We start from the raw sequence: 23,972 nt of genomic DNA on the forward strand, positions 1-23,972 counted from the left end.
GGGATGGGTGTCCCTCTGAGCACCTCTTCGTGCCGTGCCTGGATGGATGTTAGCGACCGATGCCCACAGTCCTATTCATGTTGTGATAGGTCCTAGGGAGCAGATATATCCAAAATCCTAGAGAGCCTCCATCTCTAGGAGTTCCTTGCTTCCCCACAAGCATTTTGCTGCCGGGAAGAAACGATAAAACAGCATCAAAAAGCCTTGGTTTGGGCTGTTTGCAGCTTTGGAGACAAAAAGGCGCAAGCACCGCTCTGTGCATTGGCTAAATTTCCCCCATTATTATTCCCCCCCACACATGATGCTCCGGCTGCATTGTCCTCCAGGTTTTAACGCCGGGGAGCTGGAATTTTTAAGGCTGCTTCCATCTGCAGCCAATTATAAAAAAAAGCCATCAAAAAAAAGCTGTTTACAGGCTGTCAGCTCGGAGCGGCGTCGGAAAGCAGCCCCGCCACCTCCAGCGAGAAGTCGCGGGTAAGAGGTGCATGAAGGCAGCCTGACATCGATCCAGCCTGTTAAAATCCTGCACCCCGGAGCTCTAACAGCTCCAGCAGAGCGAGATGCTTGGCTTTTGGGGCTCAGTTTGGGCTTTCGAGGCTCCCTTTTCCCCAGAAGGGGAATTCCCTGCTGGCACAGCAGGCGAGGAGCCGCACTCTCTTGTCTCCGGAGAGAAGGATGCGAGCCCAAAGGGATGGGAAGAGCAGGGCAAGGATGCACCAGGGGTTTTCTCTCTTGCCCAGCCGCCGTTCCCCGTGTCACCTGCTGTCCCCTGGCACCGGAGCAGAAGGGCTGGAGCGGAGGGCGCGAGACGAGCCCAGAGATATTTGAGAAGTTCAACCTGTGCAGGGCCCCGCTGGTGGAGCGGAGCCGGGAATGCCAAGCTGGACGGGACCACTGCTCCCCCCGTGGGGTCAGCGGGAGCTCGCCGGTCGGCCCAGTAACCCAGCTTCACCTTCCTCCCTCCCTCCCCAACCTCCTGCCAAGGGCGGTGATGGAAAATGTTCATTAACGGCATTCCCGGGGCTGAGCGAGGCTCTTCCACCGGCTCTGCCAGTTGCTGCCTCCTCCTTTGCCAGGTCCGGGCTAAAGAAGGCAGCGCTCTGCAGATAACCCTTCTTGCCCGACCCCTTCCCGCTGTGTGATGGGGCCGGGGGCCATTTAAGGCTTTTTGGGTGCTGAGCAGCACCTCGAATTTCACCCAGGGCTCCCTGGCAGCCAGGGAGGAGTCCCGGCCGCGGGGCTGCCAGCGGGCACCATGCCATGGTCGGGCACCGCTGCTGCAGGCTGCAGGGGAAACCCCAGAACAGGGAGATGGTAGAAGGGGTTGGAACACCAGAAGCACCCCCTGGGGCTCGTCCCCATCCCATATCCATGGGGTGACCCCGCTCCATGGGGTGTCCCCACCGTGGTGGCATCACCCGGGCGCCCGACGCAGCCGCCGGCTTTCTCCCCGAGGGCGTTTTGGGGGGTTGCTCCAGGTTTTCTCTTGCCTGGAGAAAGGAGCCAGATGCTTTTTCTCTTTTTATGGCCCAACCTGCCCGTTGGCGGGGGTCCCGCGGGGTATAATTAGCCGCCCCGACAGGTGGAAGGGATCGGGTGGCTCCTGCCACCCCGCAGCCCCAGCGCTGCTTCACCCCAGCCGACACGCGGCGAGCAGCTTTACAGTAACCCCAACCCTCGCCTTCGCCTGCCTTTAGGGCAGGGGGGGCACGAGAAAAAGAGCTCCCCCTTCCCTCCCATAAATAAATAGAGGGGGCTTTTCCACTCTCTCTTTCGAGCCTGGAGCTGAGGAGCTGCCTCCCCAGGACCCCGCGAGCTGCAAGCAATTCCCTGCCTCTCCCTGCAGCCCCGTGAGCCCAAGCGTGTTTGGCACGGAGAGCAGCGAGGAAAAGTCATTAGAAAACCGAGCCGGGGCCCCGAATTAGTCGCGGGCGGTTTGTTTTCTTAATATTAAGTCTGCCCTTCGCCGGGGAGCCAGCGAGCAGCTGGGGATGCTCCCGCTCCCACCGCAAGGTGTTAACGGGGATGGGGACGCACGTGGCACTGTCCCTTGGCCCCTCCAAGCTGATATGGGATGAAACAGCCACGTTTCCTGGCTTTTTCCCAAATCTGTGGTGTTCTCCATCATCCCTCGGTGTAGGGGCAGCAGTGCCAAGTGCATCCACGTGGTCCTTTGAGGCGAGGGCTCCTTTTCGCTGCCCTTCTCCTTCCCACGTCTGGTTTTGCGTTGGACGTCACCTGGGTTGAGGGGTTTTGCTCTCAGATCCTAACATTTTGGGAAAAAATGACCCGAAAGCTGTCCTCTTGGTGCCTTTTCCAAGCACTTGCTGGTGGTCCACGACTTCGGCAGCCGGAGGGTTTTGTTGGGAGGAAGGCAGGGAGAAAAGGAAAGTTGTTTCCCCAAACTTCCCTCGATTTAAGCACGTGTTTTCTCGATTTGCTGAGATATTGGCTGCTTAACCAGGGCGAGAGAAGCTTTGGGTGCTGGAGGAGGTGATTTTCATGCGCTCAAAAGATAAGATTTAATGATCCTACCAGCTCCTGAGAGCTGGCACCAAGCACGGAGTGGATTTTGCCCAGTTGTGTGCTTCTCCAGCACCCATCCATGGGCAAAAATAGGATTTTATTAGAAAAAATAGAGTAGTGCTAAACTCTAGGCACTATTTGGAGATGCTCAACTTTCGGATTACGCATTGGGTTAGCGATTTACTTGCTGCAACCTCACGGCAGCTCATAGAAATAGAGGAGGGGAGCACAGGGAGATGTTTCTATGAATTTTCCACGTCTGGCTTGATCCCTGCTGGGCTTTTCCCCGGTTCTTCCACCCCTGCAGAGCTGGTGTCCGTGTGTCTGTCCAGATCCCAGCCCTCCTGCCGCGTTGGCGACCTCCCCGGCCTCCAGCAGACGAGCTCCTCGCTCCGCCGCCGACGTCGGCGTTCCCCTGGGGCCACCGAGTTGCCGACCCCGCTGCCCTTTCGAGCGGGGACCCCTCAGCCCGCCACCGCTCCGGCGGCTCAGCGGGGCTGCCACCACGTCCCCGAGGTCACCGCAGGGGGCTGGTCCCAAACGGCTTCACTTTGAGGGTATTCAAAGGGCAGGAGCCCCGTGATCCGTGATTTTGCCCCGCAACCCCTCGCCGTGTTTCTCTACCCGTGGATTTGTCCGCTTTTCCCCCAAACCTGGGCAAAATTTTGGCGTCCGCGCCGCCCGGGAGCGAGGAGGTTTTGCAGTGCGGGCGTTCAGGTGAGACAGGAGCCACGCAGAGAAACAAGGGGCTGGATGTCTCAGGGATTAAATCACATCCAGAGCTGCCTCGTTTGCCCTGCCAGCATCTCTTCAATCATTTCCCACTGCCAAAAAGTGCCCAAAAAGTCCCCAAATCCCGGGGAGTGCTGCGGATTTCCCTCTCCTTGTGAGGATTTCAGGGAGACGTCGCCACAGTTCTTAACATCTCCCTCTTTTTTTTCCCTGGCAGTGCAAGAAGAAGCACACCCTGGTTTGCCCGGACTTCGCCAAGAAGGGCGTCTGCCCCAAGGGCGCCCGCTGCAAGCTGCTGCACCCGCAGAAGAAACGTCAACCCCGAGGAGACAGCGCTGATCCCCCCTCCAAGTGCCAGTGGCTCTGCGAGGAGACGGGCAGGTAGGAAAGGAGCAGAAGGTTTGGGGATATGTCCGTGGCCTCTGGGGTTTCTGCAGCCCTTCCTCTTGGAGATGGAGGAGCTTTGGTGGCGAATCCACTGCAGAAAACCCATCCGACAGAACGGGGGGCAAGAGGAGGGCTGGGGTGGTGCTAATTCCTCGCAGCCTGTGGGCAGGTCTCGCCCTACCCATCACCGTCACTGTCACCCGCTTTAAGCACACCAAAAATTAAAACCCAGCTGAAACGTGGGTTTTAAAAGCCCCCCAACCTGTCTAAAAGTCCTGGTTGGCAGGAGGAGGAAAGAGCAGCTTGCCTGCTTCGCCCCTCCGGAGCAGGATTTGGGATGGCACGGGGGGACCCTACAAGATGCCCCCCACCACGGTGCCGGCCGGGTCCTGGTCCCCATCCCAGCTCTGCCTTGTATGGCCGCGGAGGGGACGAGCTCTCAGCAGGCTCTGGACTTCTCCCGGGTGACAGAAGAGCCTTGGAATGACACCCAGCTCACGTCCCCCGTGTGAATGAGGTGTAAAATAGCTCCTTGCTCTTTTTAGGTAAGGAGGCATGAGCGCGGGGCATCCTGCGCCTGTTCCCGGCCCCGGGTCGGTTCCTGGCATATCCTGCACGGGGAAGGGAGCACGCCCCTGGCCAGCTCGAAGCGTTTGAAAGCTGCCCGGGAGGTTTTTCCTTTATTAGCACCGTCACCAGAGATGTCAAAGCAAGCCTGACTGTCATGTTAGCTGGGCTCGCAAGAAATCAGAGACAAGAGGCAGCCTGGGATGGAGCCCGAGGATCCTCCGCGTACCCAGCGGTTCTCCTCGGCTTCTTCCCGTGCACACGATGCTGAGTGCTTCATTTTTCATTATTAATCTTTACATTTTGCCAGGAACCACCCAGCTCAGCCCTGCGATGACGGGGAAGTGCCCGGCCCCTCCGGCGCGGAGCAGGACGTGAAGTTTTGGAAAGACGCGGACGCCTCGCAAAGCAGCCGGCTCCAAAAATTGCCCTCCTTCATCTCCCTCCTGTCCTCCGCCTCCCCCGGGGACGAGGGCTGCAAAGTGGAGAGGGACGAGGACGAGCCAGGGGATGAGCCAGGTAGGAAGCTCTGCACTGGTTTTGCTCCTCAGTGCCCCGGTTCATTGAGTGGCTTTTCCCGTGTGTTTTTATGGGATCGGTGGGTTTTATGAGTCCCCAAACCAGTTTACTGGGAGCCCAAACTGGGCTGACAACTGGGACTCGCATCTCTGTACCCACAGGGGCAGCAGCCCCGATACCAATTCTCTCACTGCTCCTGAAATCACCCCATAGGATTTTGTCCCCATCTTTTATCTTCGGTGGCTTCCTCCTTACCCTATAAATTACCCACTGATGGATCCAGTCTTGTTCCCATAACCCCAGCAGACCCAGGTAGGAGGGAGGAGGTCTTAGGGGGGTGCGGTGATGCCTTGCCCTACTGCTGGACCCACAAAAGGCTGTGGTCTCCGGACCTCCACAAAAAAATTCAGTTTTAGGATGAGCAAAACTTGGTAAGCTTGACAGCGAGCAGCTCCCGCCTTGACATTTTTAATTTTGGGTAAAACTCGGGGAAACGTTTCAGCTGGTTGACCTGACTGTGAAAAAAATAAAAAAAGCAGGAGGGAATCGGTGAAGCAGGAGCCAAAGGAAAGGAAAGCAGGGAAGGAGTTGCAGATGTCTGTAAAAGGATCTGATGAGGAAGCAGTTTCCCTGCCAGGGGGATGCAGCCATCGTGCGCCATCGGTCCGGGAGCAGGTTTGATCCTGGTCATCCCAGGAGGGCGCAGGATGAGGCTGCTGGTGGTCCTAAAGGATCTAAACGATTCACCGTGCCCAAATCACCTACAAAGCCAGGAGTGAGGGTATATTTGGGTCGGTTAGGATGGGTCCTCACATGGCTCCGGGTGTCTGCGATGAGGTTTTGGGATCCGTGCCCTCCCCAAGGGGCGGCTCTGCCCGTAACGGGGGGCGCGGCGCTAATATTGAGTTCCTGCTTGCAGACCCTGAGGGTGACACGCAAATTGGTGGGGTAGGAAATCAGGAGGAGGACAGGTGGTTATTACGGAGTGATCGGAATGGCTTGGTTAAACGCTCACAATTTCAGAAAATGCCCTTTGAATACCGGAAAATAGGGGAGGAAAGGAGGAAAGGCGCGTGCAGGAGGGAAGGTGCCGGTGGGGCAGGTGTTTGGGGATGACTTTTAGGGTCCAGCTTTTTAGGCTCACTGTGATCTTAACGGGGTCTCGGTGCACGTCCACAGCCTTGGGATGTATAAAAAGGGGATCGGAAAGGAGAGAGGAGGTGCTGAGCTCGATGCTGTCCTCACGTGGGGACAGACCCACTGTGAGTCCCCAAATGGAGACCCCGGTGCCTGGGATGAGCTCCTGGGCATCTCTCGGTGCCTCCCCATCCTTCGTCACGTTTCGTTCTCGGGGCAGAGGCAGGAGGGAGCGCAAGCATCGTGCAGGTAATGGGCTCCTCCATATTTCACCTCCCAGTTAAATAGCCTGCGCCGGAGCCTAACTGGCCTCCCCGCGCTAATTGTCAGCGAGCGCACCAATGCAAACCATTCCAATCGAGTGCTAATTTAATTAGAAAGCACCCATTTTAGTTAATTTGTTCGAGAAGATCACGGAAAACTCCTGGAGAGAACAGATGTTCCCCTCTCCCCCGATGAACATTCAGGGGTTTGTAAATGGCTCCACTCAGCCTTGTTTAGGAGAGAAAAGAGGATTTTATAGCTGCAAACGACCCTTTCTGTAAACATTTTACAGCTCTCTGCACGTTTGAGTGACGATAAACCCCTAGCAACTCGGCGGGCTGCAAATTTGCGACCATACGGCTATCATTTTATTGTCATATTTCACGGTCGTAACGTTAATGGAAGATGCTCGCTACAGTCTTTTTTAACGGCTCCGCTGAGCACGCTCAAAAACGCTTTGGCTTCGGAGGAATTCATCGAGGTGCGGCGCTTCCAGTTTTGTTTACAGCTTTCACTTCTGGAGGAATCACTCGGAGAACACAAATCCTCGCCGCCGCCCTCCCTGCCCGAACCCGCGCCGTGCTCGCTGCCGCCGGGGCTGATCCCGATCCCGTTTCGCCCTGCTGCGACCCCACGGGGCTGGACCCCGGTGTGAACATCTCCTGCTCCCAGCCCACATTTGGGGCTGGTTCCCCCATGCAAATCCTGGTGGTGGGATGCCTTGTGGAGGGTCTCCACCACCTGCAGCATCATCTTCAACGCTGCTCCTGCTGTTTGCCCCAAATCTCTGCGTTTTTGACGGCAGATGAGAGCCAGCCCTTTGGGTTGACGTGGCAAAAAATGCCCCGAAACCCTACAGAAAGCATCTTTGGGGCTGGTGATGGAAGGCTCGGGTGCGAGGGGGGTGTCCCAGGTTGCCAGCGTCCTGCCAGCGTTGACCCCAGCAGGACCAAGTCGTTTGATCCCCTTATAGGGTCTGGTTATCCATTATCGTGGATAAAATACCAGGAACTGTCTTTTTAGCGTTGTCCCAAGCATCTCCTCGTGGTCCAACCCTCTTGGTGGCCTCCACTCGCTCCAGTACGTCCCCATCTTTCTGTACTGGGGACCCTGAGGGCTCCAGGTAGATTTCAAAGAGGTTTTTACAGCGCCAGAAAAACCCCAAAAAACACCACTAATGAAACGTTTATTGCACACCTTAGCGCTGAACTTGGACTTCTTCATGATAAAGCTGAAGCTTTTTGTTTACCCAGGGAAACAATTTTTATGCCCTTGCTTGTATCGATCCGTTATTCCGTGGGAACTTCCACCCAGGGTCTGGCTCCTCCTGCAGCTACCGAAGGCAGCAATTATTTGAGGGCAGGTAGTTGAAGAACGCAATTCCCCGTTAACCTGCGCTTCTTCGGCCAAAAAATAAACAAATAACCAGTTCTTTGGCCAAAAAAAAAAATGACCAAAAAAAAACCAACCAGTTTTCTCTCTTCCATCCCAGTTACCTCCAGGATTTTTCTGGGGATCTGAGTCCTGGCTGGTGGCGGCGCAGAGATCTTGGCCCCCTGGTGGGGGTCATTGCCCCTTTTTGGAAGGACCTTGGCCATGGGGAAGTGATGAGGCAGTGGCCGTACATCTGGTCTGCTTCTGTGGCTTCTTCTTTGGTTGGGGCCACCTCCGTGGTCTCTTCTTTGGGTGGGATCATCTCCCAAAACGGGCTTTGCCTCTCCTGCTAACAACTCCCCAAATCTTTGGGCAATAACTCCCCAAATCTTTGCTCTACCCCTGCTTAGGGGCAAGAAACTCAACAAGAAACTCAAACCAGTGGATCATCTAATAGGGGACATGGGATGGAGAACAGTGAGTTGGCTCAGGACACCTCATGGACACCAAAGCACGCACCTGGCGTGGTCCTCCACCAGTTTGGGAGAGGTGAGGAGACCAATGGAGAGCCAAGGAGAGGTTTTGACCCCACGGAATGGCTCACCTCCTTTCTTTGGGGTCTTCTGCTCCGGTAGGATAACTTAAGAGGGTCTGGATGGTGAGCTGAGCATGAGCAGGAGAACCCACCTTCCTTCCTTCTGCTGCTTATCTCGTGGTTATCATCCAGCAAGGCTCTGGGGGAGCTCAGACCTTCGTGGGACCTTCCTGGATCTTCTCCTGGCACTTAGCAGATCTCCCCCGTGACGGTGAGCGGCGCGATGCTGCTGTGCACACCCGGTTCTCCTGCTCCTCACCAGCCCCGGGCTGCTGCACGCCCCGTCGGGCAGGCAGTTTAATTAGAGAGCCTCCAAATTCTTTCATAACTGAATTAACAAACCTCTAACCTAATTGCTTGCCTCATGCCAAATGGATCGAGCTGCAGGTAGCGAGCTTTCCCGGTAACGTGCCGGCTCTCCTCGGGTCCTTAGCAATCCCATCTCCTCCTCCCGAACCAGCAGGTGCTGGGTTTGGGGACCCAAAACCACTGAGGGTTTGGGGGCTGCTTGAGGGTGGTCCCCGCATCAGGAGAGCCTTGGGTTGTTCTCCTCCATCCTGTTTTATCCGGGTGCTGGTTTCAGGAGTCCGTCTCCTGGTCCTGGGTGCTCCCAGCCTGGACAGACAGCTGAGATGGAAGGTCCAAGAGTTAAGAAACTCCACTGATGTTTATTTAATTCCCTTCTTGCAAAGCGGCCAATTTATTCGAAACTTCCAGTAAAGCTGATGAGCGCCGTGACTTTTTTCTAATTGGGCTCTCCGTCTGAATCAGAATCGCCCTTTCTCATCCCACACTTGAAAAAAAAAAAACCCTTTCTGATTCACTCCCTGCCCGCACCTCGCTGCCTGCACGTTTCCAATCCTCTTTCCTTATCGATTGATTGGCAGGCGAGGTTCAGACCTGCCAAGTCTCTCTTGTTTTCCGGGACTGAAATCTGCTCTTTCCATATTAATTTTCTACCCGTTTTTTAGGGTCTCATCCTCCTGGGACTGAGGGTCTGGAGACCAGGGCTTTCAGACTTTGCTTAGGATTTCTGAAGACCCTTCTCGTTCGGGCTGCCACTTGGAACCCCTGTCATGCCCCCCCTGAATTATTTAATGACCCGAAAGCTGGAGATGGAAGAACCCTTGACGATGATGAGATGATGAAATCCCATCTCCTTCAGCTTGGCAGGATAGGGCAGATGTTCACCATACCCAACCGTACCCAAACCACCAGATGATTCCTCATCATTGTGGTGCCCGTGACCTACCAAAACTCCTCCAGCACTGCTGTAGCTCGTGTCTGGTTCACAAACCTTACATTTCAAAGCTTGGGTCCCCTTTGGGGATGGAGGATTTAGGGTCTCAGCCTGCTCTCCGCACCGAAATGCTGCTGGTTTTTCGGGTGCACCTCTCTGCGTGAAGTGCTCCTGCCCGACGCAATAATTTCTTCCCTCCTCCACACTTTCGCTGCATGCAGAGGCACGGAAAATCACTCTGTGTTTTGTAGGGGTTGGGAAGCAGCCCCGGTGTTGTCTTTGAGGATAAAAACTTGATATTAGGTGGCAGGAGAGGGCCCTCTCCTGCCCAGGCACCGTCTAGCTAAATTAAAAACGTGAGGAGGAGTGGAGAAAGTTGGAGAGTGCTGCAGATGCCCCTCGGGAAACCATCAAAACCCCCCAGCAAGCTGCTTTTTTCCATCTGAAAACCCGTTTCTTGGAAATTCTGGGGCTTAGCCCTTTGCTGCCGGCCTTTCTATCCCTGCTTTTGTCCTTGGGCTTTGCAAAAAAGGAAAAAAAAAAAAAAAAAAAGGCCTCCCTCAGCCCAAGTTCCTCCGGAGCTGACTCAGCGGCAGGAAAAAAACTGCTCCGGAGGCAGCTTCAGCCTCCGGGCTCCCCTCAAAAAAAAAAGAAAAAGCAGAAAAAGGGTATTTATCCTGGAAGAGTGAAAAAAATACACGTGGGATTTGGGGGAGAAAGGCAGGAATTTCTCCACCTGGGCCGTGCATGGGCAGGGAGGTGCCGGGATGCGCCGCGGCACCCCGAGCATCCCCTTCGCTCCCCGCCGCTCCCGTCTGAGTATCTGGGAGGCTGACGAAGCGCGGCTCTCCTGCTAATTGCAGCCCTCTCGTTAGCCTGGTCTCGGAGAGGAGGCATCCCTACACCAGCCAGCTTTCTGGCGAGGTTTTGATTGGAGGAATTTGGAAAATCGTTAGCGAGCTTTTGCCGTGCTCTCCATCTTCCCCGCATCCCATCGCTTCGGGATTTGGGCACCTTCCAGCGGCTGCACGGTCCCCGTGGATGCAGGACACCTCCTGGCACCATCCTTTACCCCAGCTGCTTCCCAGCCTCACAAATCGGGGGAAAAAAATCATTTTTCAGCACTCAACATCAAGCAGGGAGGGGATTTGGGGACGGAGAGCAAAGCCACCTCCTTTTGTCCCCCGTTCCGGGGGATTCCCCGCTGGCAGCGTCCCTTCAAATCCCCTAAAACTCCCCCGTCCCATTCTCCCCCTTCCCTCGGCATCTGGCTGAAGCGGATTTTGTCTCACTTGGTGGGTGCAGCTGGAGCCGCTCAGCGAGGATGCGTCTGGGGGAAGGCCGGGTTTTATTGAAAAATCTAATGGTGCCACCTGAAGCGTGATTTACTGCCGTGTCCACTCCTCGGACTCGATAATATATTTCTATTAGATTTCCTCCTTTCACTCCCTTCTCCCGGCGAAGAGTGGCAAGTTTCTCCGTCTGCCTGACACCTTCTTCGGCTTAGGCAAAATAAATGTTGATTTTCATCAGAAGTAAGAGCGCTGGAAGTCCTAATTCTCCGGCGAGGCTGACAAGCTCAGCAAAAGCGCCTCGGCTCCGCGCGGAGGGCTCGTGCTCCAGCCCCGCGCCTCTCCTCGGGAGCGCTTCAATCATCGTAATGAAAAAGGGGCTTCTTAGCCCGGCTTTCGCTAACTAGAAATGATATACCTGGGTTCCTGGAAGATGGATTGTGTCGCTCCCGAAACGCAGGGGGGGGGTGGAAGGGAGGGAGGGAGGGAAGGGAGGGAAGGAGCGGAAGGCGCGCGAGATGCGCCCCGAGATTGATCGCGCCATTTGCAGGATCCGCCGTGCGCAGAGGCAGAAAATGGAGTTGGGTTTGTGGGGCCGACGGCGTGGCGAGGTCCCCCCCGGCCCCTTTCCACGGGCAGCATCTCCTCTACCTGAAATCGGAGGTGAGAAACCGGCCCCGATTCACCTGGCTGCCCTTTTTACAACCCACCCTGGTTTTTTATTCCGTCACCGCCGCCGCGTCTTTCCACCCTCGTGGTGATTTTTTAGATTAAGACTTTAAAAACCAGAGCTCAGCTCCATGAATAGGATAGAACAGAATTCTATAATTGTGGGATTTTAGGAAAATCAGAGCTCGGCTCTGTGCAACCTCATACAGGAGACGGGGAGTTAATTGTGGTCGATGTAGGAATCAGCTTCGGGTTTGTTTCTTTTCTTTTTTTTCTTCCTCTCCCCCCAAAGAAATCTCGATTTCTCCTTCCGTAACAATATTTGCTTTGAATTGCAGAGCGTGGGCTCTCGTGCCGCTTGTAGGAAAACGAGCTAAGGAAGTTTCTTCGGGGGAATTGAGCCGTTTGTAGGGTTCCCCTCGCACTGGGGCTGCAATCCTCGCGGGGCAGCGATGGGGAGATGCTGGTCATCCCCTATCAGGCTGCTTGGGCAGCAACCCCGCTCCTCTGCTACCACTTCCCATGGGATTATAGTGCCCATATCCCCAATTTTAGGGTTTCTGGGGTCACCTGGAAAATCGGCAGAGCCCTGAGAGGCTCGGCGGGGTGCGGGTGGCTCGCGCCGCCGCTCCTCGAACCGCATTAGGGTGACTGATGGCCGCGGCCGTCGCGGCTGCTCTGCAGCCCTCTGATGTATGGGTGTTATATTAAGGGTGGAAAGGTGCTAAATGAGCCCTCTTTATTTTACATAAATTAGCTCCGGAGCCATGTATCACTGCCACGGCGCCCGGCAAGTTTGGTTACCCAAGTTTCGAAGGGAAGAAGAGCTCGGCCGACGTGACCCGACGCTTCCCCGCCGTGGGGACGTGGTGCTCGTGGGCTTCCCGGTGCTCGGATTGGCTTGGGGACACCCCTTTTGTAGGATTTCTGCAACGGGGGTGCTTTGGATGGCCAAAGAGATTAACAGGGGTCAAACCAAACCCCGTTGTGTGCTGCTTATTCTCCAGTTTTATGACCAAAACGCTTGGATGAGGTTTGGGCTGGGTCCTCTCCGTCTCCTCCTCTCTGCTCTCCTCCTCCTAAAATCCCAAATGAGAAGGGACTTCTCCGGGTGGAGAACTTGGTGAAGTTTGGGCTCTGTAGGGGCATCTGGGACCCTTTTATAGGGGCAGCGGGCAGGGTTTGCTTTCCTCCTCTCCCATCCCGCGTTGCTCCTTTGCTTCCAGCTGTTCCTCGCATCTGGCGGGCACCCAAAAAAGCGTTTTTTTCCCCTGCTTTTTCCAAGGGCTGGATGGGAAACGGCGCCGGGGGGACCCAGCCCCCGGGGGACTCCCTCTGGGAGCAGGGCAGCAGCTGGAAGCCGAGAGCGGAAAGTCCCCGTGAAAACCAAAGCGGGCGTAAATCCCCCCCGGGGGAGGAAGCTTCGCCTTCTCCACCTCCTCCCCGCTCTGAAACACCAAAAAATCCTCGCCCAGAGCACCTGGAGGGGGGATGCTCGGGGTGGCTGAGCTTTCACCCCCCCAAAAAAAATCTCAGCGTCCTCGGGACGGGGCCTGGCTGCCAGAAGCAGCGCCGTTCCCAAGCGAATTCCCAAATCCTCCTGGCCTCGAGGCACCAGAATTGGGATTTGCCACGGCCTCGTCACCTCCAGGTGGCAAAAACCCATCGGTTCTGCACCCCCCCAACCCCCCTGGGTGGGTTTTGGTTCTCATTTTGCCCTCTGCTGCCTCGGATTTGGTGATGGGCGGCTCGGATGCGTGCTCTGGGTGCCTGGGCAGGTTGTGACACCCACCTTATGTTGCAATAACCTTTTTTTTCCCCATAACTTCAGGATTTTGCAACCGATTCAGTATTCTGTGATGGGGAAGGGACCTGTGCACATCATCCCTTGCTGGGGGCTGAGGATGCTCGGAGGGGTTTGGGGAAGCTGCAAGCTCCATCCCAGCCACCACAAAACATCTGGCGGGGAAACACGGCCCCAGGAGAGGGGACAAATCCCCACCAGGAGGCTGGGGACATTTTTGGGGAGCACAACCAGGCTGAGCACCACGGGGGGACACTCGTGTCCTCGAGGCTGGGCTGGCAGGGCCATGGTGGAGCAGAAAATCCTCGCCGGAGCCAATTTCAGCTGCGCTCTCAGTTTCGGGGGCACGGGCACCTTTGAGGGAGGAGAGGTGGATGACATTCTCCCGATTTCTCCCTTTTTTTTTTTCCTCCCAGCTGGCACCAAGTGGAAAAGGACCTTGTTGAGGGCGGCCTCGCGGGACCCCGAAAACGCCTCTCAGGAGGAAGGTGGTGGCAGAGGTGAGCTTATCCCCCTCCGGAGGTGGAGCACGAAGCCAGGGCGCCGTGGGACGCCTTCCACCTTTTTTTTTCTTTCTTTCCTCCTTCCAGGTAAAAAACTGCAGATCAAGCCCCGGCTGTGAGCGTTGTCCCCGCGGCAGCCGACCAGCTCAGGAAAAGCCAAAACCAGGCTTCATCGCCTGGCACCTACCTCAGGACCCCGTGCCGGGACGTGGCACCCCCTTTTTTGCGTTGAGTTTTGGGATGTGGTTTGGCCAGCGAGCCCGGCAGCGGCGCGGAGGGAGCGGCGCCCAGTCCGCGTGGCTCAGGGAGGTGGTTTTGTTGAAGCTGTTTGGTTTCTTATTATTTTATTTTCCCAATAAATTCTCTTTTAAGGTGGTTTATTTAAGGCTGAAGGGCACGCGGGCGCTGCTCGGATGCGGGACCCGAGTGCCCTGCGGTCGTCCACGGCCACGTGCCCGCCTCCAGGTTTGGGACAACGAGCCTGATGGTCTCAAGTCATCGTGGTGAGATGTAGCAGGGCGTAAAGCCCCCGCCTGGCTCGGCTTTCCCAAAATCACAGCCCACCTGCATCCATCCTGCTCCGTCCCTTCTCTTTAGGAGTGTTTGGAGCGGAGCCACGAGCCAGGCATCACCGTGGGCCAATTCCCTCGCAGCACGCCCGTCCCAGCGGGGTTTTTGCTCTTTTGGAAGACCCCAACCAGCTCTTTTTGGGGTCTTTGGGAATCCGGACGGGAGCAAAGCAAACCTCCAGGCTGGTAGGAAATAACCCCGGGACCGCAGCTGCTCCGCGCATCGTGGGCGCATCCTAAATGTCGAGCCGTGGTCCCTGCTGCGGTGTGGATCTAATATCTCACGGCGTGGGTGTGATGAGCTGTGCAAATCTCAGCTCCTCGCGGCCGCTTGCTGGCCAGCCAGTGCTGTGGGGCTTTTTTTTGCATCCGTGGGTTCAATTTCAGCCCCAAATTCACTTTGCTTTCAGCCTCTCAGGTGCGATTTTGAGGACGGGGAGGCAGGATTTGCCCACCCGCTGTCCCGAAACAGCAGCCTCCGGGGGCAAACTCGATCTAGGAGCCCTTTGGGGAAGAGGCAGAGCTGCACAAAGCAGGGCTGCGTGCCCCGTGGGGACATTTTCCTGGCTCTGCCTGCCTGTGCCAAAATATTTGTGCACCAACCCCCTTTTTGCTCGCTCCCCACGTGCGCAGCGCCCTTCACCCTGCTGCTGGCAGAGCTCGGCCGTTTTCTTTACACCCCTGAGCCCCTCCTCGGCGTTTCCAACCCGGAGCCAGCTCCAGCAGGCACGGGGGGGTGAGCTCAGGGGGTGCTCGGTGTCCCCGGGGAGCTGGCACCCAGCTGGGCTCGGCCGTGGGGTGGGCGACGAAGCCACCGCGCCGCAGCGGGCTCAGCTGCAACCGCGGCTCCGGCGAGGCTGACGGCTGCGTTTTCACCCCCTCCACGATCCCAAAGGGGGGGGTTCACATCCCCGAACGAGCTGGGTGAGTGCACCCCACGGACATGGGGTTGTCGTTACCCCGTCCATACCCTGCCTGGTTCCTTTTTGGGGTCGTGGGATTTATGGCACGCAGAGCCCCCCCCCCCCCTCCCCAAATCCCGGTCATGTTTCGCCCCAAGTGCCTGGCGCACGGCTCGGGGCATGGCAGGCCACCGAGGGTCCTATTAATTAATTAATGCCTGTCACCTCCCTGGGTTCCTCGTTATGGGCAGCCAGGGGGTTTAATGCCACGTGGAGGCGAGCTGGGGGTGGCCGTGTCCCCAGCATCCCCCCCCCGGTGTCCCCCCTCCTCGGTGCGGCGGGCAGCGCACGGCGTGTGTACGGAGCTCTCCTCGCCCCGAGCTGTTTTTAATAAAGATGTCACCCCCCCCCCCTCCCCACCTCGTTACCTCCATGTCTTTTATTAACCTGTGCGTTTTGATATTTAAATAAAGGAGTTCCTGCCTCGAAAACAGCGCTCGTCTTTCAGTGGAGTCTCGTGGTGGTGGTGGGGGGGGGGGGTGAAATGGGCACAAATCCCCCTCCTGGCAGAGGGGCTGCACCCCCAAAACCCAAATCTTCCAGCGTTTGGTTTTTAAATTGGCTGAAAAAACCTCCAGGAGGGGTTGGCCAGGGAAAGGTGTTTTAATTTTTCCCGTTTTCTAAAAAAAAAAAGGCATTTTTTACATGTGCCCGGTGATGCTTTCTGGCATCGAGTCAAAAACCTAAATTCACCCAAAATCACCCTGGAGGAGACGGCGAAGTCCCTGGGGGTGGCCGGCGAGGGGTGACAGTGGCCGAGGAGCTTTGGCAGCTCCGGTACCATCCCCAGCCCAGGGGCACGAGGCTGCAGCCCCCGTTACCGAGCAGGCTAACGAGGATTAAAGCTCGCACCAAAATAATTAAGGCTCCGAAATCCCCGGCTCTGCCGCCCACCGGCGCATTCCCGGGGAATATTTTAATTTATTGCCAGCTGCTGCGGGGTGATTGATTTCCGAAAAGGGATAAACGCAGCCCCCGGAGGGGTGTCACCGAGCCCTGGTGGGTTTTTTGCCCCCTCAAAGCAGCCCCGATGGCTTGGCGATGGGCACAGGGTGGCCAAAGGTGCCGCGCGAGCCCCACAAGGGACAAATCCCAGGGGACAGCAGCTCCTTGGCAGCGGAGGGGGCCCCGGGGGGGGGACACACACGCACGCACGGGGCTGTGTTTTTGCAGGGCACACCGTAAACATTTCCTGGAAATCCCTCCCGTGTGGGCCAGGGCTGCTGGCACAGCTCTTGGTCCCCTGCCGGGGAAGCAGGTGCCGGGGAAGCGTCGCCCTCGGGGTGGCCGTCCCCTTAGTCCCATCCCAAAGGTGGGGGGCACAACTCTGGGCAATTTTATCCCCCACCGGGACAAAGTTGACACTAAGGGATCATTTTTAATCCTCCCTAGGGGCTGGAGCCAAGCGAGGGGACGAGCACCGAGACGGTGCCACCAGCCCTACAGTGGGGCACCCCGCGTTACCCCAATGGGGACGGCCACCTCGTTGTCCCCACGATGGCCACCCAGGGCCACCAGCCAGCACCCCCCCCTTCTGGTTTCACACCCAGGGAAACCGAGGCAGCACCCGTATGGGATCGAGGCACCCGGTCCCGCTCCGAGGGTTAAAGGATCGCCCGAGCTGCCCGCTCTAAAAGCACGGGGTGACGCCACCCCGCTGCCATCCCATAGCCTCCAACCTGGTTATGTCACTCGACCGCCCGCGAGTAAACTTAGATGACCGAGCTGCTCGGCGTGGCGGGGAGGGACGGGGGACGGGGACATGCCACGGGGCCCTCGGCCGCCCCACTGTACCCGGCCGCCCCGCTAAAAATACCCCCCAAAGAGGGCAAGCGACGACGGCCCCGCTTGGAGCCCGGCCCGGCCCTAATCCCTCCGTGGCTCTTGGCCACCGTGGGCGGCTGCTGCTAACGTGGTGGCCCCTGCGGGAAGGGAGCCCAAAATTTTGGGTGCCCCGAGGGTGTCCCAAGGGTGCCACGGGGCCGTGGTGGCACGGCAGTGGGGTGGTGGCACCCACGGGGTCCCCACATCCTACAGGCGCCGCCTTTGGGGTCACTAATGGGCTGCAAAATCTGCTTATAATTTTTTTTTGGGTGTTTTTCCCCTTTTTGGGAGTTTAAGGTAGAGGGGCACGTGCATGGTTTCATTCCCTGCGTTTTCCAAGCTGGAGGAGCAGCATTTTTATTTTTTATTTTTTTTATTTTTTTATTTTTTTGCTACAAAATGGAGAAAAAGTGGTTAAAATCCCCCCACAAAAATAAATAAATAATTTATTTTATTTTATTTTATTTTTTTTGTACTCCCTGGCTCGGTTTTCTTCGGGTTTTCCCCCAGATTTTCCCTCTCCAGCCTCACCTCTGCCTGTAACCGTGTCCCCCCTCCCGGGGTTGGGACAAAGCCTCCACCCCCCCCACCTCTGTTTTATTTTGGTAGAAGGAGGATGGGGAAGGGGACGAAAAGCACCCAGCCCCCCCCCCCGATTTTATTTATCCCTGCTGTTTCAGGATAAAGGGTTTTTCCTCCTTCTTCCCTCTCCCTTTCCCTAGGAAAAAAAAAAAAAAGGAAAATAAAAAAAAAGAAAAAAAAAAAAAAAGGAAAAAAAAAAAAAAGAAAAAAAGAAAAAAAAAGAAAAAAAAAGAAAAAAAAAAGGAAAAAAAAAAAGAAAAAAAATAAAAAACCCTTTTTGCATGAATACAGCCCAAAACAGTCCTTGCTTCTAACCGGGCAGGGCCCTATCCCAAAGGGACCGAGTGGATATCGGGGTGCTGGGGGCACAAGGATGGAGGGGACCCCATGGGACGAAGCCTTGGGGTCCGGCTGGACTGGTTGGGAGCTGGCGGCCCCGTGCCTCAGTTTCCCCCAGTCCCCTGGTTGTGGGGAGCCCCGGAGACCCCCGTCCCTCGCCCCGCAGCCCCCGTTCCCACCCTGACCCCAAACCCTGCAGCCCCCCCGTCCTTCCCCAAGCGGCCTCGTCCCCTCCGTGCTGCAGCCTCGGCAGCCACGAGGTGGCAGGGCTCGGAGCCTCGGGGCCGCATCCAGCCCAGGACCACGGCCTGTAGGGTGCTCAGCACCCCGGCACCCCGATACCCCGGCACCCCAACACCCCAGTACCCCCGCACCCCAATACCTTGACACCCCGACACCCCAGAACCCCAATACATCGACACCCCAACACTCCAGAACCCCAATAACCCGACAGCCCAGCACCCCAACACGCCAGTACCCCAATACCCTAACACCCCGGTACCCCGACACCCCAGCACCCCAATACCCCGACACCCCAATACCCTAATACCCTGACACCCTGACACCCCAAAACCCCAACACCCCACTACGCCGACACCCCAGCACCCCAATACCTCAACACCCCAATACCTCAACACCTCAACACCTTGACTCCCCAACACCCCAATACATCGACACCCCAACTCCCCAACACTCCAGCACCCCAATACCTCGACACCCCAGCACCCTAATACCCCAACACCTGGGTACCCCAGTACTCTGACACCCCAGTACCCCAACACCCCAATACCTCAACACCCCAGTACCCCAACACCCTGACACCCCAACACCCCAGTACCCCAGTACCCCAACACCCAAGCACCCCAACACCCTGACACCCCGGTACCCCAATACCCCAACACCCTGACACCCCAACACCCCAGCACCCCAGAACCCTGACACCCCAGTACCCTGACACCCCAATACCCCAACACCTCAGTACCCCAACACCCTGACACCCCAGTACCCTGACATCCTAACACCCCAACACCCCAGTACCCTGACACCCCAATACCCCAGCACCCCAACACCCCAGTACCCTGACACCCCAGCACCCCAATACCCCAGCACCCTAACACCCCAACACCTCAGTACCCCAACACCCCAGTACCCCAATACCCTAACATCCCAACACCCCAATACCCCAATACCCTAACATCCCAACACCCCAATACCACAGTACCCCGACACCCCAACACCCCAGTACCCCGACACCCCAACACCCCAATGGGGGGATCCCATAACCCACATGTCCCTTTCCCCCGTTGCCCTATCCTAAGGTGCCGTCCCACCTCAGAGCTGCGTTTTGCTGCGTTTCACCTGGATTTTACCGTTTTCCCCCCAATTTGATGGCCTCGAGCTGCCTCGTGCGAAATTCCCACCCATGAGGCGGCCCCAAAAATGGGTCCGGCACCCGCTGGGGGAACCCAAAGGCGCTGGGGGCGCCTCCAGCAGGTGCCGGTGGTCCCCGGGCACTAAGACTTTATAGGAATGGATTAAAAAAAAAGGTGAAAAAAGCAAAAAAAGGGATCGGGGAGGTTTGGGAAGGATGCTGGGTGCTCGCAGGGCTGGGAAAAGTGGGGTGGGGAAGGGGCTGCGCCCAGCTTTGGGGCCTGGTACCCACTGGGATGGGACGGGATAGGGCGGGAGGTGGTGGCCCTATAGGGAGAGGTGTCCTGGAGGCGGGCGCGCGATTTGGGGTGAATAACCCCAATTTTGGGGTTTTCCTGTCCTTTTTGGAGGACGGAGCGGTTTATTTCAGTAGAAATCTGATAATCGCTGCTCTCGCGGAGCTGCGGGGCTGCAGCCCCGTGATGGGACCGGGGGGGGGGGGTGTCCCCAAAAGGCTCCCCAAAGGGGGGGGGGGTCCCCAATTTCCAGCGCCGCGCTGATTGACAGCCGGCCCGGGGGCGTTGCCATGGGGATATGCTAATGAGCCCGCGCATCCTCCCCTCTGATTGGCTGCGTGGGCTCAGGCCACGCCCCGGGGGGGCGTTCCCAAGCCCCTCTCCCCGTATATAAGGCGGCGGCTCCATTCCGCGCCCGGCAGTGGCAGCGCCGAGCACCGGGGGGGCGGCCCCGGGAGCTTCGCCTCCGGGGGTCTGGGGGAGGGTGGGGGGAAAAAAGGAGGAGGAAGAGGAGGAGGAAAAGGGGCAGAGGAAGGCTCGCAGCAGCCCCGGGGGTGGGGCCGGGGCAGGTGCCAGGGGCTGCAGAAAGGGGGAGGGCAGGACCCTGCCTGCTCCTCGCTATTGGGCTCCGGCCGGAGGCTGGAGAGCGGCCGGTCCCGCACCGCCGGGGCTCCCGTTATCAGGGGACCCCCCCCGGAGGCCAAGCTCCAGAGGAGGAAGAAGAGGAGGAGGAGGAGGAAGAAGAGAGGAGAGCCGTCGGAAGAGGCTCCCGGAGGCCGGCTGAAAGCAGCAGCAACCCAGCCTCGCCGGAGGTTCCCGGAGCGGCGACCTCGGAGGCAGCCGGCGGAGGACGAAAAGCCTCGGAGGAGGCTGCCGGAGCCCGGTTGAAAGCAGCGGGGGAGCCCCGAGGAGTCCCCCCCGAGGCCGGCCTCAGCTCGGAGGGGCTGCCCGCCCGGCCTCAGCTCGGAGGCTGCCGGCGGAGCCCAGCCTCGCCGGGGGCTCCTTTCTCTCTGCCTCCACTTCGGAGCCTCCACCGTCGGATCCAAGCCTCGTCGGGGGCTCCCCTCTCTCTCCGTCCCTTCTCCGGAGCCTCCTCATCCTCGCCGGAGGCTTCCCGATCCCTCCCGTCGGAGGGAGGCCGCCGAGCCCCGCGCCGAGCGGTGGTGCCACGGAGGAGGAGGAAGAAGAAGAAGAAAAAAAAGAGGAGGAGGAGGAGGACAGCACCCTTCGGCCTCCCTCCATGGACTGAGATGGCCTCGGAGCTGGCCATGAGCGGCGAGCTGCCCACCAGCCCCCTCGCCATCGAGTACGTCAACGACTTCGACCTGATGAAGTTCGAGGTGAAGAAGGAGCCGGCGGAGGCCGAGAGGCTGTGCCACCGCCTGCCCGCCGGCTCTCTGTCCTCCACCCCTCTCAGCACCCCTTGCTCCTCCGTGCCTTCCTCGCCCAGCTTCTGCGCCCCTAGCCCCGGGGGCCAACCCGCAGCCGGTCCCCCCGCCGCCTCTTTGGGCTCCAAACCCCAGCTGGAGGAGCTCTACTGGATGTCGGGCTACCAGCACCACCTCAACCCCGAAGCTCTCAACCTGACCCCCGAGGACGCGGTGGAGGCGCTGATCGGCGCCCCCCACCACCACCAGCACCACCACCACCCGCCGCAGGGCTACGAGGCTTTCCGCCCCCCAGCTTTCGGCGGCGAGGAGCTGGCGCCGGGCTCCCACCACCACCACCATCACCACCACCACCACCACCACCTGCGGCTGGAGGAGCGTTTTTCCGACGACCAGCTGGTGAGCATGTCGGTGCGGGAGCTCAACCGGCAGCTGCGGGGTTTCAGCAAGGAGGAGGTGATCCGCCTCAAGCAGAAGAGGAGGACCTTGAAGAACCGAGGCTACGCTCAGTCCTGCCGCTACAAGCGGGTCCAGCAGCGGCACATCCTGGAGAACGAGAAGTGCCAGCTCCAGGGGCAGGTGGAGCAGCTCAAGCAGGAGGTGGCCCGCTTGGCCAAGGAGAGGGATCTGTACAAAGAGAAGTACGAGAAGCTGGCGGCCCGGGGGTTCCCCCGGGAGCCATCCCCGGCAGCCGCCCCCAAAGCCGCCGCCGACTTCTTCATGTGAGCCCGGCCCCTTTGGGGAGGGGGGGGGGGGTTTGGGATTGGGATGGGGGGGGAAAAGGTGGGTGGCTCGGGGGTTTTGGGGAGCATCCCCCCATCCCCCCCAGCTCGGTTTGAACCGAAATCCTAGTTTTCTTTCGGAAATACGGGGAGGGGGAGCTGGAAATGGAGTGTCCCCCCCCCCTCCATACCCGCTGGGGGGGCGGCGGACCTGGAGCAGCCTGCATGCGGGACGTGTAGGGCGCGCCCCCCCGGCAGCGCCAGCGCCAGCCCGGTGGCTTCTTTCCCCCCCCCTTCCCCTTCAGCCCTGCGTGCTTAACACCCCCCTCCCAGACCTCCCCCCAAATTATCATTATTTTCGGGGTGTCCCCACGGATCTGCCCGGGGGGGCCCCGGCAGCGCTGCGCCCTGCCCGCACCCCGCGCCGCCCTCCCGGCCGGCGAACCTGAAACCCCCCCCCCTCAACCCCTCTCCCCTTCCTTTAACTTATTCACCCCTGTACATATGTAGAAATTAGTTAGTTTTCTGCCTTTTTTTTTTTTTTTTCTGAGCCTATATTTTGCTTGGTGATTTACGGGGAAAAAAAAAAAAACGACAAAAATCCTTTAAAAAAAAAAAAAAAACACGAGTCTTAAAGTTTGTATGTAATAGCATGCAAATAATATCCGAGTTAATTTAATGATGTTGGGAAGAAGCCGAATGCACTATATACAGGAATCAATTGGGTTAAATAATACTGTTGTTTTATAGAGATTTAAAATTATCTATGCTCTTAAAAAAAATAAAAATAGTGGGGGCGGGGGGGGGGAGAGGTAACAATTTTAGGGTGACCTGAAAGGCAATATAGTAATATATGGACTGCAAACGGTTGGCTGCTATCTCACTATGCACCAGATTTATTTATTAACCCTCGGGAAACGAAATATTATTTTAACCTCGGTGTCGAAGGAAGGAAAGGAAAATGCACATTATTTCTTGCGCAAAAAGAGGAGGAAGAAAAAAAAAAAGAGAATTCGTGCAATTGTGCTTGAAGCGAAAGCGGGGTCGATCCTGCACGGAGGAGCGGGATGTTTTTTTTCTAAAAAAAACAAGTTGCTTATTTAAAAAAGAAAAACCACAAAAAAATAATAATCTTGGGGGGTAAAAAAAAAAAAAAGAAAAAACACAAGGGTTTTGTGGACAAAGCGAGCTTTGGAGCCTGGTGCATTTTAGGTACTGATCGTGCGAAGCGTTTTTAACGACCTGTTGTTTCGATTTGTGACGGTTTTAACGATGTTGCATCAAGATAAAAACTTATATTCAACTAGAGCCTGGGTCGGCTTTTCTCTCAAGCGGGGACCCCCGCAGCCTCGCCTTTCGTTTTGGGATTTCCTTCCTCTTTCCCATTTAGCCCGGTACCGATGCGAACCCTCCCGGGGCGTGGGGGGCTCGGGGAGGGCAAACCCCACGTTCCCCCTGCTCTGCTTTTTGCTTTTCACTTTTCCTGCCTCTCTTTTCCAGCCGGGAACCCACCTTTTCCCCGGCCGATGGGTTCTGGGCTCCCCGGAGACCTCCGTCCCCGTGGCCGCCGAAAAGTCACCTTCGCCCCAGCCCGGGGACTGCGGATCCCGTTGGACCCCAGGCTGCCCGACAGCGAGCCGCTGGCTTGATTTTAAACGGTAATAAAAGGCTTTTTTTTTTTAATTCCCCCCTTTTTGGCTGCTCCCTTCTGAGTTTTGTAATTAAAGGAGAGGGGAAAACTAACAACAAGAAACCAACCCTTTCCCTTCTTCGTTTTTTTGCAAATGTTTTGGGGTTGGCCGGGGAATGTGCGTTCCCGGCGGCTCCGTGCCGCGCTGCTGGAGAGCCCGGGCACGGCCGTGGCCACTTGCTCCCTGCTTTTCCCTGGCTGTTTACGACAAAACCCATGCTCTGAAGTACTTCTGAACTTTTTTGTAGGTATATTTTTCATATTTTTTCCCCTTATTTTTGCCCCAGGGGCTGCGGCAAGTTTCCTCCTGGCTCCCTCTGTAAATCCGCTTCCCGGGGTGGAGAAGCCCCGTGGCGCTGATGCAGCCCCCCTGGGGCCCCTCTGTCCTGCTTTCCCTGGCCTCTTCGGGCTTTTTGGGACCAGAGGTGTTGTTTTTTATTTAGGATTTTTCTTGGGGGAACAGCTCAGCTGCTCTGGGTCAGTCTTACTGAGTTTTTGGGATGGGAGCTGGGAGACACGGAGGGATCCGTGGTCCCGTGCCTGATGCGCCAGGGCTGGGCTGAAAGCTCTGGGGGGAGGACTGTGGGGTTGCCCACCCCTTTTTCTTATTTTTATTTCGA

The 23,972-nt window shown here is 57.4% G+C and overlaps 2 protein-coding genes across 8 annotated transcripts in view; both read left to right on the top strand.

Moving 5' to 3' along the window:
* The window catches only part of ZC3H3 (zinc finger CCCH-type containing 3), a 115,571-nt gene extending 100,000 nt beyond the window's left edge, over positions 1 to 15,571 (top strand). For all 7 annotated transcript variants that reach the window (XM_072034249.1, XM_072034252.1, XM_072034253.1 and 4 more), the window contains 4 exons: positions 3,476 to 3,639; positions 4,523 to 4,731; positions 13,523 to 13,606; positions 13,697 to 15,571. In XM_072034249.1, coding sequence (XP_071890350.1) covers positions 3,476 to 3,639; positions 4,523 to 4,731; positions 13,523 to 13,606; positions 13,697 to 13,728 — 489 coding nt within the window. In that variant the 3' untranslated portion in view covers positions 13,729 to 15,571. The remainder of the gene's footprint in view (positions 1 to 3,475; positions 3,640 to 4,522; positions 4,732 to 13,522; positions 13,607 to 13,696) is intronic.
* Positions 15,572 to 19,959: 4,388 nt separating this feature from the next.
* MAFA (MAF bZIP transcription factor A) lies at positions 19,960 to 22,970 on the top strand. Its single transcript, XM_027452788.3, has one exon. The coding sequence runs from the start codon at positions 20,803 to 20,805 to the stop codon at positions 21,664 to 21,666; it is 864 nt and encodes a 287-aa protein (XP_027308589.1). The 5' UTR covers positions 19,960 to 20,802; the 3' UTR covers positions 21,667 to 22,970.
* The last annotated feature ends 1,002 nt before the right edge of the window (positions 22,971 to 23,972 follow it).

This window comes from Anas platyrhynchos, chromosome 2 (genome assembly GCF_047663525.1).
Source record: "Anas platyrhynchos isolate ZD024472 breed Pekin duck chromosome 2, IASCAAS_PekinDuck_T2T, whole genome shotgun sequence".
Lineage (NCBI taxonomy): Eukaryota > Metazoa > Chordata > Aves > Anseriformes > Anatidae > Anas > Anas platyrhynchos.